The sequence below is a fragment of the Acinonyx jubatus genome, chromosome C2 (genome assembly GCF_027475565.1).
Source record: "Acinonyx jubatus isolate Ajub_Pintada_27869175 chromosome C2, VMU_Ajub_asm_v1.0, whole genome shotgun sequence".
In the NCBI taxonomy this organism is placed as follows: Eukaryota; Metazoa; Chordata; class Mammalia; order Carnivora; family Felidae; genus Acinonyx; species Acinonyx jubatus.
In genome coordinates this window covers 112,535,596-112,548,881 of record NC_069384.1, presented here as the reverse complement: position 1 = coordinate 112,548,881, position 13,286 = coordinate 112,535,596, and the positions used below count along the sequence as shown (strand labels likewise).

General features: G+C 34.7%; 1 protein-coding gene across 5 annotated transcripts in view; it reads left to right on the top strand.

The window, feature by feature from the left end:
• RNF13 (ring finger protein 13) overlaps positions 1-13,286 on the top strand; it is a 157,044-nt gene that overhangs the window by 103,574 nt on the left and 40,184 nt on the right. For all 5 annotated transcript variants that reach the window (XM_015072516.3, XM_027061610.2, XM_027061609.2 and 2 more), the window contains 2 exons: positions 4,281-4,386; positions 13,191-13,284. In XM_015072516.3, coding sequence (XP_014928002.1) covers positions 4,281-4,386; positions 13,191-13,284 — 200 coding nt within the window. The remainder of the gene's footprint in view (positions 1-4,280; positions 4,387-13,190; positions 13,285-13,286) is intronic.

Sequence of the window (13,286 nt, the reverse complement as noted above, 5' to 3'; positions counted from 1 at the left end):
TAAGAAGTATATATGCTTTTTGCTTTTTATTTTTTGGTTTTGGCTTTTGTTTTACAGGGTACGGCTTTCAGGTAGAATAATATGTTTTTAAAGATACAATAAATCATGAGCACATATTGTTGTTTCCAACTTAAGTTCAGGACCGTACGTTTTTACTGTATTTTGCTGATCTTACATCTATATTTTATTTTTCTGTGCTCAGAGATACCAAATAATTATTTTTTTTTAATTGCACAATACACACACACAGACTCAGAACAATACCAACACTATTGCCTTTGTTTAAGTTCTTTAAGTTCTATCATAATAAGGATCTAAAATCAAATTACCATGTTTTAAAATCTGTGAAATAATTCTGTGTGCTGATGATAGCAACTGGAAACACAGGTCTATTTGATTCATGTTGCTTTTAGATTTTAGGGACTGCTTTTTACTCCCATTGTGATTTTTATAATTATGTATAAACTTAAAGTCAAAATCACCAAAACACAATGTGTATTCAGAGAAGGTCAGCTTCTAAAGTGTCATCCACCCTGTCCATCTTGTTCCCATCCTTACCTTTGAAAGTAACAATTTTATTTATTTATTTTTAAAATGTTATTTATTTATTTTGAGAGAGAATATGAGCATGGGAGGGGCAGAGAGAGAGAGAGAGAGAGAGAGAGAGAGAGAGAATGAAGGAATGAATGAATATCCCAAGCAGGCTCCACGCTCCAGGTTGTACCAACAATATATGATGTCTCTTTCCCCACAGCCTCACCAACAAAGAATGTTGTCAGATTTTTCCATTTTTACTAGTTAGGTAAAAAATGGTTTCCTGTTGTAGATTTAGTATGTATTTTCTTTCCATGAGCAAACTGAGCATGTTTTCTTAGGCATAGGGCCTGTTGGCATGTCATTTTCTATGAACTGTTTAGCTCATTTTTCCTAGTAGCTTGCTGGCAATTTTCTTTTCTGTTTTTAGAAGCTCTTTATTTATTAGGTATGTTAACCATTTGTTTGTGATATATTACAAGTGTTTTTTAATACTTTGAAATTTTAATTTCATTTATGATGCTATTTTTTAAATGCAATCAGATATATTAATCTTTTCCAATGGGCTGCTGGTCTTAGGAAAATGTCCCCTGCTTCTGGGTCATAGAAGAATTGACCCACATTTATACTTTATGATTCCTCTTTTAACATTAAATCTCTGGCTTATTTGTAATTTATCCTATATAAACCTTGAGGAATAGAACCAGTTATATCTTTTGTCAAATAACCAGTTACTCCAGCACTACTCCTGAAAATGTGTGTCCCCTCACCCCATTTGAAATGTTGCTGTATTTCCATACATAACTGAATTTTCTATTCTTTATCTTTGGCCCACCAGTACCACTCTGTTTTTTGCTATAGGGTTTATAATAATTGGTATCTGAAAGGCTAGCCCTTCCCCACTCCCACCCCCCTCTTTCAGGTTTTTTATAGGAATTCTTGCTTATTTGTTCTTTCAAACAAAAATCTGTATGGCTTTACTGAGTCATATTTTATACACTATAAAATTTGCCAATTTTAAAGTATACAATTCAGTGATTTTAGTGTATTACACTTGTGCAGCCATCATCACATTTTAATTTCCCAGAGGGATTGGGAAGTTAGAGTATTATTGTTATAAAGTTTAGGCCTAGACACCTGGTTTGAAATTAGCCTGGGAATTCATGCAAAGGAGAATAAGACATGATTTCCTGGGTTGCTTAGGACTCTGCTTTGATGATCAAATCTTAGCTGCAGAGCTCATAGAGTGTACTATATTTAGGGGTGGATGTAGAGGCAGTGTAAAAATACTTATTAACGCTGTTTAAGTATCTCCTTCAAATACAAATTCATCTGGGATTAGGACATGAGGGATGAGTCTGCAGACTCAGCTGTGAGAGCCTAGACAGAAGAAATAGAAATAGAGCTAGAGGACTGATTGTTGTAGTTCCCTGCCCTGTACCATCACTGTTACCACCCTCCACCATCAGCAATTTGGTTAAGAAAAAGCAGTGTCTTGGGGCACCTGGATGGTTCAGTCAGTTAAGCATCCAACTTCAGCTCAGGTCGTGATCTCACTTTTCGTGGGTTCAAGCCCTGCATCGGGCTCTGTGCTGACAGCTCAGAGCCTGGAGCCTGCTTCAGAATCTGTGTCTACCCCTCTCTCCGCCATTCCCTTATTCGCACTCTGTCTGTCTCTTTCTCAAAAATAAATAAAACATTTTTAAAAAATTAAAAAAAAAAAAAGAAAAAGCAGCGTCTTGAACATTCATTTAGCATCTTGCTTTAAGATGCTTAAAACCTTCTATCATTTGTAGACCCCTTAAAAATTCTAGTACATCTTGACAGTAAACTAAAATGGTTTGAGGCATAGCAGGCAAGCATTAATTGGGCATATAGAAGAACACTAGATTTAGAACCCAGGTCTGTGAATCCTAACACGGTGCTTACTAGAAAATTCTGGGATTGATTCCATTTGTATGGTTACACATACATAGGAAGTTTTCAATAAAGTCTATGAGATAAGAAGTTGTTAACGTAACAGAAGAAGAAAAAACAATGTACAAGATGTAAAGTTTGCTATTGCTGAGATATTTAGATCCTATAATGGGTTGAATTTAGATATGCAGCATGAATGGGTATGAATTTAGGTATGGCTTCTAATCCCTAACAGTGTTAATTTATAGCAAGTTGGTAGGGGCAGGGTAGGGAGATTGCAGATCAACATCTTATGGCACCCCTGTGACTGCATCTCAGCCTTAGCTCCCACAGTTTCAGAAGGTTTGTGGGAGCATAGAGACGTTATTTGCAGAGCTGGCTCCATGCTGGAAGAGATGGTACCAAATATAGCAGCCCAGGTCTGCTGCTTTGCTCTTTTTATACTGATAGATCATTTTAGTATTTTATGTAAAGCTACAAAAATGCATGTGAATCTTTTGTCATCCCCGATTCTGCTGGAAAGCTGTTGAAATAAAAAGCTATTTTTATTCTAGTATTCTTAACCATCTGTAAATATTTTCAGAAGATATTTCAATTATTGGGGGCAAATTTCTTGTGTTATCATTTTTGTTTGTTTTTGTATTTGGTGAAGCTTGAATATAACAATAGCCTTAAAACTTAAAAATTGCTTGGGGATAGACATAATTTGATTTCATGTTTTTGGTTTTTTTTTTTCTTAAGTACTATGGTGTCCTGAACATCTGTGAAGGGAGGACTTGACCTGGTTTTATTTCCCTTTTATTGAGATTTTTTGTGTGGCACTGGACCCTTGTGTTATGAAGTGCCAGGCTTCACTGCCTAAAACATCATCCAGCAGCGGATTACCATGTAGTGTTACTGTCACTATACTGGCAGCACAGGAATACAACAGGGAAGTCAGTCCTATTACTGACCGTTATATAGGCCCTTCCCTAGACTGAAGGTATTTTACAATGCAGAATTTTGCAGCTGTGTCAAATTTGCTCACACAACAAAAATACTATTCCTATTCTGATCATAGTTTCATTCTATGCGTCCCTGTCAACTTATGGAATAGTAACACCACAGTAAGTAATAGCATGGTTAATGACAAAAGGGAGTAAGGCATGTAGCATTCTCCATCCCTCCACCCACAACATACATATTTTTGTAGCTTTTTCCAGTCAAGCAATGGAGAAGGTGGAGAATAGAGAGGAAGGTACAGCTCCTGTAAATTCCTTTGCCAGTGTTTTATACCACATCTCATAAAGGAACATAGAGTACAGGGGCTGTGTCCATTGTACCTGGTATAAGAAGTTCGTGGAAAGCATATATGAGAGAAGAGGGAGTATATTTTTATTAATAGTGGCTTCAGGGTTTTACCATAGGAGGGACTGCTGAGTAGTAATTTGGTTGGGGTGGAGGTTTTTGTTGACATACCACCCAAGGTACTACCATTGTTTTAATGTGATGTTGCATGTAAAACATGCAGAATTTTGTCGAGGTTACTAAATTCAGTAAATAACATGTTTCCGGGATGAACACAGTAAGTATTGATTGGCTGATTTCCTCTACCCATTCTAAAAGCTTCTTTAATTATACAGGCAAGTTATTTTGGCAAATATGAAAATAAACTGAAAGATGGAGAAAGTATCTCTTAAATTATTAGAAATCATATTTTAGAAAATGTGTCTAGTGGACTGAATCGTAATGTCTAATTGCCTTTTAAAATGTTTTTCTTTGTTTTTAATTAACATTATAACTTGGCACTCCTTAATATTTCTCAATTATTACTTTCTGTTTTGTTGTAGGGGCCACATTGTCTTAGTTCCAGAATTTAGTCTTCCTCTGGAATACTATCTAATCCCCTTCCTTATCATAGTGGGGATCTGTCTCATCTTAATCGTCATTTTCATGGTAGGTAAATCAATGTTAAATATATTTTTAAACATAGTAGGGATGATTCTAAAAACATTGTATTGAGTGAGAGGAGCCTTCCATAAACGAGTACCTATCGTATGAATCCATTTATATGATTGGGTCTGGAAAAGGTGAAGATAATCTGGGGGCAGGGAAAATCAGAGCAGTGATTGCTTCTGGGGGGGCTAGAGAAGGGTGAGGGATTTACTGACAAGGGTATGAGGGAACTTTTCAGGGTAAGTCATGTTCTGTATCTTGAGAGAGGTTTAGGTTGCATACATATCACTTACATTTTGTGCATTTCATTGTATATAAATTTTACCTAAGGGGAAAAAAATACTAAACTCTGAGCAATGATTTATATGCTAAAGTATTTGGGGGGACATATACTGATTGTCTGCAACTTACTTTGAAGTACACTGTAAAAAAAAAAAAAAACTAGAAAAAGAGGTGTATTGATGGGTACATAGATGGTTGGATAGATAGGTGATACAAAGTGCAGTTCAAAGTCAGTTATAGAATCTAGGTAATGGATATATGGGTATTATAAAATTCTTTCAACTCTTCTCCATTTTTGAAATTTTTCATATTAAAATGTAAATAAAGAATGGTATGAGGGCTTGAGGGTAAGGGCAATGACACATTACTTCTCCAAAACAGTGGTTACCAAAGTATGCTCCCAGGACTCTTAATGGGTCTGTGAGGTCAAAATTATTTTCATGATAATATTAAGATATTATTTGCCTTTGTCACTCTCATTCCTTCACGGTTTAAGGCGGAAGTTTCTAGAAACTACGTGGTTTGTGATATCAAAACAAATTGAAGGCAGAAGCAGATAAAACCACTGTATTAAGATAGATACTAAAGAGAATTGCAATGACATAAAATAACCCCAGTATACTCACTTTTTAATTTTTTTATAAATAATATTTATATTAATGTCCAATGAGTTTGTTATTTATATGGGCATTATAGTTTAACTTAGAGATTAAATGCCATCTTTGAAATGTTCAGTCTTTCTGTGATGCTGTGGTATTTCTCATTTGTTTAGAACTTTTATATCCACCAGTTTAATCATTTTTTTCTGTAAACATTTTGCATGTCTTTTGTTTGACTTTTGAAATTGCATTTTCTAAATGGTTATTATTAGGATATAAGAATATTATTGATTTTTTTTAAATAAACTTTTAATTTTGGAATGTTAAGATTTACACAAAAATCGCAAAGAAGAATATTCTTGTACATTCCTCTTCTAGTTTCTCCCATTGTTAACATTTTATGTTACTGTGGTTCATTTGTCACTAAGAAAGTGACGTTGGTACCTTACTAGTAACTAAACTCTAGACTTTGTATAGATTTCACTATTTTTTCCTTTAATGCTCACTTTCTGTTCCAAGATCCAAAACAGGGCACCACACAGTTAGCATGTCTTCCCAGCCTCCTCTGTTCTGTGACTGTCTCTCAGTTAGTCTCTCCGTGTTTCTAATAACCTTAGTCTTAGGGAGTGTTGGCCAGGTATCCTGTAGGATGTCCCTCATCTGATAGCAGTTTTTCTTATGATTAGACTGGGTTATGGGTTTTTTGAGGAGTGGGGGGTAGGTTTTTAAAAACAGAGATGAACTGCCAGGGGGTACATGATATCTGCATAACATAACTAATGGTATTAACATTCATCCCTTGATTAAGCCAGATTTCTCCACTGCACAGTTAATATTTTTCTCTTTTTCTATTCTGTTCTTACTTTGGAAGTGAGGCACTGAGTATAACCCATCCTATAGGTGGGGAGGGGCAGGCATTAAGATCTGAAGTGAGGAGTAGGAGAGAGTATCTGCCACGTATATCATATTTCTTGGAATTCTTTTGTAAGAAAGATTTGTCTCTTCTTGGCATTTATTTATTTATTCAATCATTTATTTATATTGGTTACATACTCCTATATATTTATTTTATTCTTTGGGTTAGAATCCAATACCACATTATTTATGTTGTTTAAATTTTGAGCTTTGGCCATGAGGAGCTCTGTCAGACTAGGTCATGTGTCCCTTTGATTTGATCCATCTTTTTGTTTTTCTAAGCACTTCTTTTGTATTTGGTACTATAAGAAGCTTCAGGCTCTTCTTACATTTTTTTTGCCCCAGCCCTAGAATTAGATGTTTCTCCAAGGAGCCCTGGTTTCTTTTATTGAAGAGTTGTATTTAGAAACCGAAAGTTGGACAGTGGACATTGTTTTTATGTATCAATCTTGTATCTACAAACTTGCTGAATTCTACGGTAATTTGAATTTGTTCTTTCTCTTGGGCTTTCAGTATAGAGCAAGGAATAATAGAAAGAACAACATACAAAAAATGTAGGCAGAGTAGCAGTAGATGTGAATACTCTTAAGCTGATAAAGATTATTAACTAAAAACTGAAAAATGGACATCATTAAATGGTTAATTTATTAGAAGATTTCCCTTGAGGGGTTTCTGGGCATCCAGCTTCGGCTCAGGCCATGATCTCACAGTTTGTTGGTTCAAGCCCTCTGTCGGGCTCTGTGCTGACGTGTCGGAGCCTGGAGCCTGCTTTGGATTCTGTGTCTCCCTCTCTCTCTCTCAAAGAGTGTCTCTCCCTTCTTGTGCTCTCTCTCTTTCTCTCTCAAAAATAAACGTTAAAAAAAAGACATCCCTTGAAAGTCAGAAACGACAAAAAAGGATGCCTGTTGTTGCACTTCTTATTTAACATTATGCCGAATTTTCTGATAAATCAAGAGAAAAAAGCCATATAAGGCTTAGAAATAAAGAAATCAAACTTTTCTTTTTCCTTATTTAATGATGAATGGGCGCAGAATTATGTCTTTTATCTGTTGTAATGATCATTGGGTTTTTTTTCTCTTTTAGTCTGTTTTTATGGTGGATCACATTAATTTATTTTGTACATTATAAAAATCTTGTATTTGGAATACACTTTATTTGATTATGATGTGTAAGTTTTGTCTTTCATTTTGGATTACTCAGATTTCTAATATGGATCAGTTCTACATTTGTACATAGATGCAAAAAATCCTAAATAAAATATTAGCATTCTGAATGTCCAGGTAAGGGAAAGCTTTGGAATTATGGAGCTAGAATGATCTTAACATCAAAACCAGACAATCCCATAAGCACATGGAACAGCCACTATAAAAAACAGTATGACAGTTCCTCAAAAAATTAAACAATGAGTTATCATATCCAGCAATTCCACTTTGGGTATATACCCAAAAGAATTGAAAACAGTTGTACAGATATTTGTGCTCTTATGTTCATAGCTGCATTATTTGCAATACTGAAAGGTGGAAGCAACCAAATTGTCCATCGATGGATGAATAGAGAAACAAAATGTGGTATAGACATACAATGGAATGTTAGCCTTAGAAAGGAAGGCAGTTCTGGCACAGGTACAGTATGGGTGAACCTTAAAGACATGCTAAATGAGGGGTACCTGGGTGTCTCAGTCAGTCAAGCGTCCCACGTCGGCTCAGGTCATGATCTCATGTTTCATGGGTTCAAGCCCCACATTAGGCTCTGTGCTGACAGCTCAGAGTCTCAAGCCTGCTTCAGATTCTGTGTCTCCCTCTCTCTCTGCCCCTCCGCCTGCTCACTCTCTGTCTCACTCTCTCTCTCTCTCTCTCAAAAATAAACATTAAAAAAAATTTGAAAAAAGACATGCTAAATGAAATAAATGAAATGAAATAAGCTAAATGAAATAAGACTTGCTAAATGAAACAGTTACAAAAGTACAAATAGTGTATGATTCTCTTTATATATGATACCTAGAGTAGTCAGATTCAGAGACACAAAGTAGAATGGTAGTTGCCAGGACCTGTGGAGAGGGGGAAGGTGGGGAATTATTGTTTAATGGGCACAGAGTTTCAGTTTTGCAAGATGAAAAGAGTTTTATGGATGGATGGTGGTGATGGTAGCACAGTAATGTGAATGTAGTTAGTGCCACCCAGGTATACACTTAAAAATGGTTCAGAGTAAATTTAGCGTTATGTGTATTTTACCATATAGTTGACCCTTGAGTAACATGGGTTTGAACTGCATGGGTCCACTAATCAGTTACAAATAAATAACTAGACTAGATCAAACTAGCCCCATAAAACTAATTACCCTTATTTTCTGTTTTCTAACATAGTTTTTGATAAAGTTGGGGTTATGTATTACTTTTTGGTGAAGGTTGTTTACAAAATCATCTAGACCTGCTGACTGTGTTCATAGTTACCTGGGCATTCAGATGGTTGTCTACTTTTTCTTACGAAATTATATTTCTAAGAAATTGTCTATTTTATCTGTTTTCAAGTATAGGGGGGATCAGGTGATTAATATTTATATATTCACATAACTATATTTTAAGTTTATTTATCTTGAGAGAAAGAGAGAGAGTGCAAGTGGGGGGACAGGCAGAGAGAAAGAGGGAGAGAGAATCCCAAGCACTGACAGTGCAGAGCCCAATGTGGGGTTCAAACCATGAGATCATGACCTGAGCTGAAGTCAGACGCTTAGCTGACTGAGCCACGCAGGCACCCTTCACATAACAATTTAAAGAGCATTTCTTCCTTCCTTCCTTCCTTCCTTCCTTCCTTCCTTCCTTCCTTCCTTCCTTCCTTTTCCTTCCTTCCTTTCTTTCTTTCTTTCTTTCTTTCTTTCTTTCTTTCTTTCTTTCTTTCTTTCTTTTTCTTTCTTTCTTTCTTTCTTTCAGAATTTCTACTGTATGTGAAATGAGTTCTCTTTATTCATATCTGCCCGTGCCTTTTCACAGTGTTATTAATTTATCTGTTTTGTCTTTCAAAGAAGTAGACCTTGACGGTTTTCTTTTTCCTTTCACTAAACAAATATTCATTTCACATCTATGATGAATTAGGCAATGCTCTATGATCTGAAGATCCATCACTGTACTTAAAATTGGTAAAAAATCTCCGATGTAAAGCAGCTTCGATTCCACTGCAAATTATATTCTAAAGTCTTCACTGTTTTATGTCTCTCATGAATTTCTGCTCTTAGCATCATTTTTCTTCTGTTTTGTTTGGATATATTGCTTTTCTTTTTCTAGCTTGTTCAGCTGAATGCTTATTAGTTTTTTTCTTTCCAGATTTAGATTTAAATGCATTTAGATTATAAATTTCTGTTTAACAGTGATGTTAGCCTCAATTCCTAGCATTTGATAAGGAATATTATTTCAATTTGGTTTACATTTAAAAATATTTTTTGTTGTTATATAGAATATTTCTTTAGCACTCTTGATGTTTCCATTCATGTGAAGGGAGAACTCAAGTTACTCTAATTCCTAGCTCTTCCTTACCCTCTCACTCATTTGTCTTAGGGGAGATGAAGTATCTTATGTGTGTGGTGTATTTGGGAAGAATAAACCTAGCGCATGCGTCGCTCAGCTCCACCTTTCTCTTGGGATTAACCTATTTCCAGCTTCTCCAGGACTAGTTCTGCAATTCTGGGGGTGAGTGAAGGGAAGGCCTGTTCCATTCCAGAGAAGTTTTGTCTGTACCTGGCTGGGTAAGGCAGTCTCATTCTGTGGTTCAGTAAAAAGTTCTAATTCTTTCTCCACTGCATTAGGTACTCCACCTGCATCTATTTGCTAGTTCATGATCTTATTTCTCAAGTTATTTAGAATCCAGGTGGCAAAGAGGCATGCTAATTTTAAGGCCCCCTCAGAAACTCAAATGTCCATTATGATTTCTTCTGAGACTTATAAACTATTTTAATAAAGTTTTACATTTCCAAAGAGCATACATATTTTTCTGTATCTTCTTTTTTTCTATTGATTTCTAATTCAATTTTATTGTGGTCAGAAGACATTGTATGTTATAGATTCTTTGGTTATTTCCAAAGACCTGCTTTGTGGCCATATTTTGTGAACACTCCCCATGTATGTGAAAAGAATTGTGGAGTTCAAAGTTCTATATATGTACATTAGTTTGAGCTTTCGCATTTGTTTTGTGTATTTTTTTTATTTTAAAAACCATTTTGACATAGAATTCACATAACATAAAATTGACACACCTAAAGTGTCTAATTCAGTGGTTTTTAGTATATTCATAGAATTTGTGCAGTCATCACAATTCTCTATGTTTGTTTGGTACTTTTCTGTTTTCTAAAACAGTGCTAGGCAATAGAACAATACTGTGAACCCAAATTTATTGTAATTTAAAATTTTCTGGTAGTCAAATGAAAAAGATAAAAAGAGGGGCACGTGGTTGCTCAGTCGACTGAGGGTCCAACTCTCGAGATATACTCAGGTCATGATCTCATAGTCATGAGATAAAGCCCCATGTGGGCGGGTTCTGTGCGGAGTGTGGAGCCTGCCTGGGATTCTTTCTCCCCCCTTCTCTGTCTCTGCCCCTCACCCACTCGTGTACTTTCTCTCTCTCAAAATAAATCAGTAAACTTAGAGAAAAAAAAAGATAAAAAGAAAAAGGTGAGATTAAATACTAAATCTAAAATGTATTTCAGTATTCAATTAATATAAGTAATTATGAAATATGTTTTACATTCTTTTTGTTCTAAGTATTTACAATCTGGTGTATATTTTATAATTTTACAGCAAATCTCAAATGAGACTAGCCATATATTGAGTGTTCAGTAGCTACATGTACCTAGTGGCTACTATATCAGGCAGCATAGGTCTGTAGTCTTTAAATTTTTTCTCTGCTTTAGCTATAAATTACTGAACTTGGAATTTGGGTATTTCTCCTATAATTTTGTCCTTTTTAGATGAAGTGTTGTTTTTTTGTATTGTCATGTTACCTCCTAATGATTTTTGTCTTAAATTCTATTTTACTTGATACATCAGCTTTCTTTTGCTTAATATTTTCATGGCATACCTTTATTCCTTTATTTTTTACCTTTATATTTTTATTAATGTGTCATTAATTTTAATCTTGTGTCTTGTAAGTAGCATATAGTTGGATTTTTTTCCTTATCCAATATGATACACTCTTCAGAAAAAAAAAAAAAAACCTGGTGAATTTAATCCACTTACATTTTTGCAATTACACATACATTTGGAATAATTTCTATTGTTTACTTTTAGTTTGTTTCTTCTTCTTTGAAGATTTGGATGACTCCACTTTCTCCTACTGGTTTAAAAGCTTAGATTATAGTGTTCTTCTAGTGGTTACTATTGAATTTTTAAAAAGCATTTATTGAGGTATAATTAACACATGACAAACTGCACATATTTAAATTGTACAGTTTGGTAAGTTTTGACACACACACCTGTGAAACCACTACCACAATCACTGTTGAAATATCAGTCAGCTCAAAAAATTTCCTCATGCTCCTTGATAATCCCTGCCTCTCACGGGTCATGTCCTCATCCTCCCCCACCGCCCCCTCCTCGCCCGATCCCTAGACAACTACAGGTCTGCTTTTGGTCACTATAGATTAGTTTGTATTTTCTTCAGTTTTCTACACATGGAATTGTATATTATGTCCTCTTTTGTGTCTGCCTTCTTTCTCTCAGAACAATTATTTTGAGGTTAATATAGTTTTTGAGTATATTTATTCTTTTTTTTTTTTTTTAACCCAGTTGTATTTGATTGTATGAATATATCACAGGTTTTGTTTTTGTTTTTGTTTTTTTAATCCATTTACCCATCGATAGGCATTTGGGTCGTTTCTGGGTTTTGGATATTACAAATAAATCTGACATGGACATTTGTGTACAAGTTGTTATACAGACGTGTACTTTTATTTCTGTAAGTATGAGTGGGGTAATTGAGTATAGGATAATTGTGTGTTTAAATTTATAAGAAATCATCAGCATCCAGAGTGGTTGTACCAGTAGTGTATCACAGTGCCAGTAACTCCACCTCCTTGCCAACACTCGATATAGTCAGTCTTTTTAATTTTAGCCATTCTATTCTATATAGTGGTATTTGTGATTTGAACTAATTATGTTGAATTGAGTATCTCTTCCAGTGCTTATTTACCATGGTTGTATCTTCTGTGGTGAAGTGTTTATTTACATATTTTGCCCTTTATTTTGTCTATTGGGTTGCTTATTTTTTTTGTTGTTGTTATTGTGTTTTGAGTTCTTTATAAATTCTGGATACAATTCCTTATCAGATATGCAATTTGCAACTATTTTCTCTCAGTCTGTGTCTTGTCTTTTATTTTTTAATAGTGTCTTCTGAGGACAGAAGTCCTTCATATTGATATAGCCAAATTGATCAAAATTTTCTTTTCATGGATATAATTTTGGCATTTGGCTCTGCCCCTGTGGACTACTTTTCATTTTTTCAAGCATAGTAACTTACAGTTGAAGTGTCTTATAGATTTTATCTGAATACTTCTGAATATTCATAGTACAGGTGTTAGGTAGTACTTCTATTCAGTTTGCTGCTACAACTGAGAGTGTGGTGACTAATAAATGTATGTTTGAAAATTTTATTAGTTTATAATTGACAGGAATTTCAACTCTGCCTTCTTCTTGGTCCAGTGGAATCTTTGTAATCTATGGTCTACCATTTCTATTTGCAAAACAAAACTAGTTTTATGTTATTTATAATGTTTCTGTTAAAGTAAGTAAAGATAATTTGGGTCAATGAATAAAAATTCAAAAGCATAATTTTTGGGGTAACTAATCACCTGTGTAATTAGTGCTTTAATTAGTGCTTCAATTAATAATAATACGATTAGGGTGTAAGTAAACTGAATTTGATTTGCAGGAGCTATCCAGACACTTAAAACATGTCTATTATTTTAATAGCCATTTTCTATTTGCATGTTTAATATCTGATTTCTTTTTTTTTCTTTTATTTTTAGATCACAAAATTTGTCCAGGATAGACATAGAGCTAGAAGAAACAGACTTCGTAAAGATCAACTTAAGAAACTCCCCGTGCATAAATTCAAGAAAGGT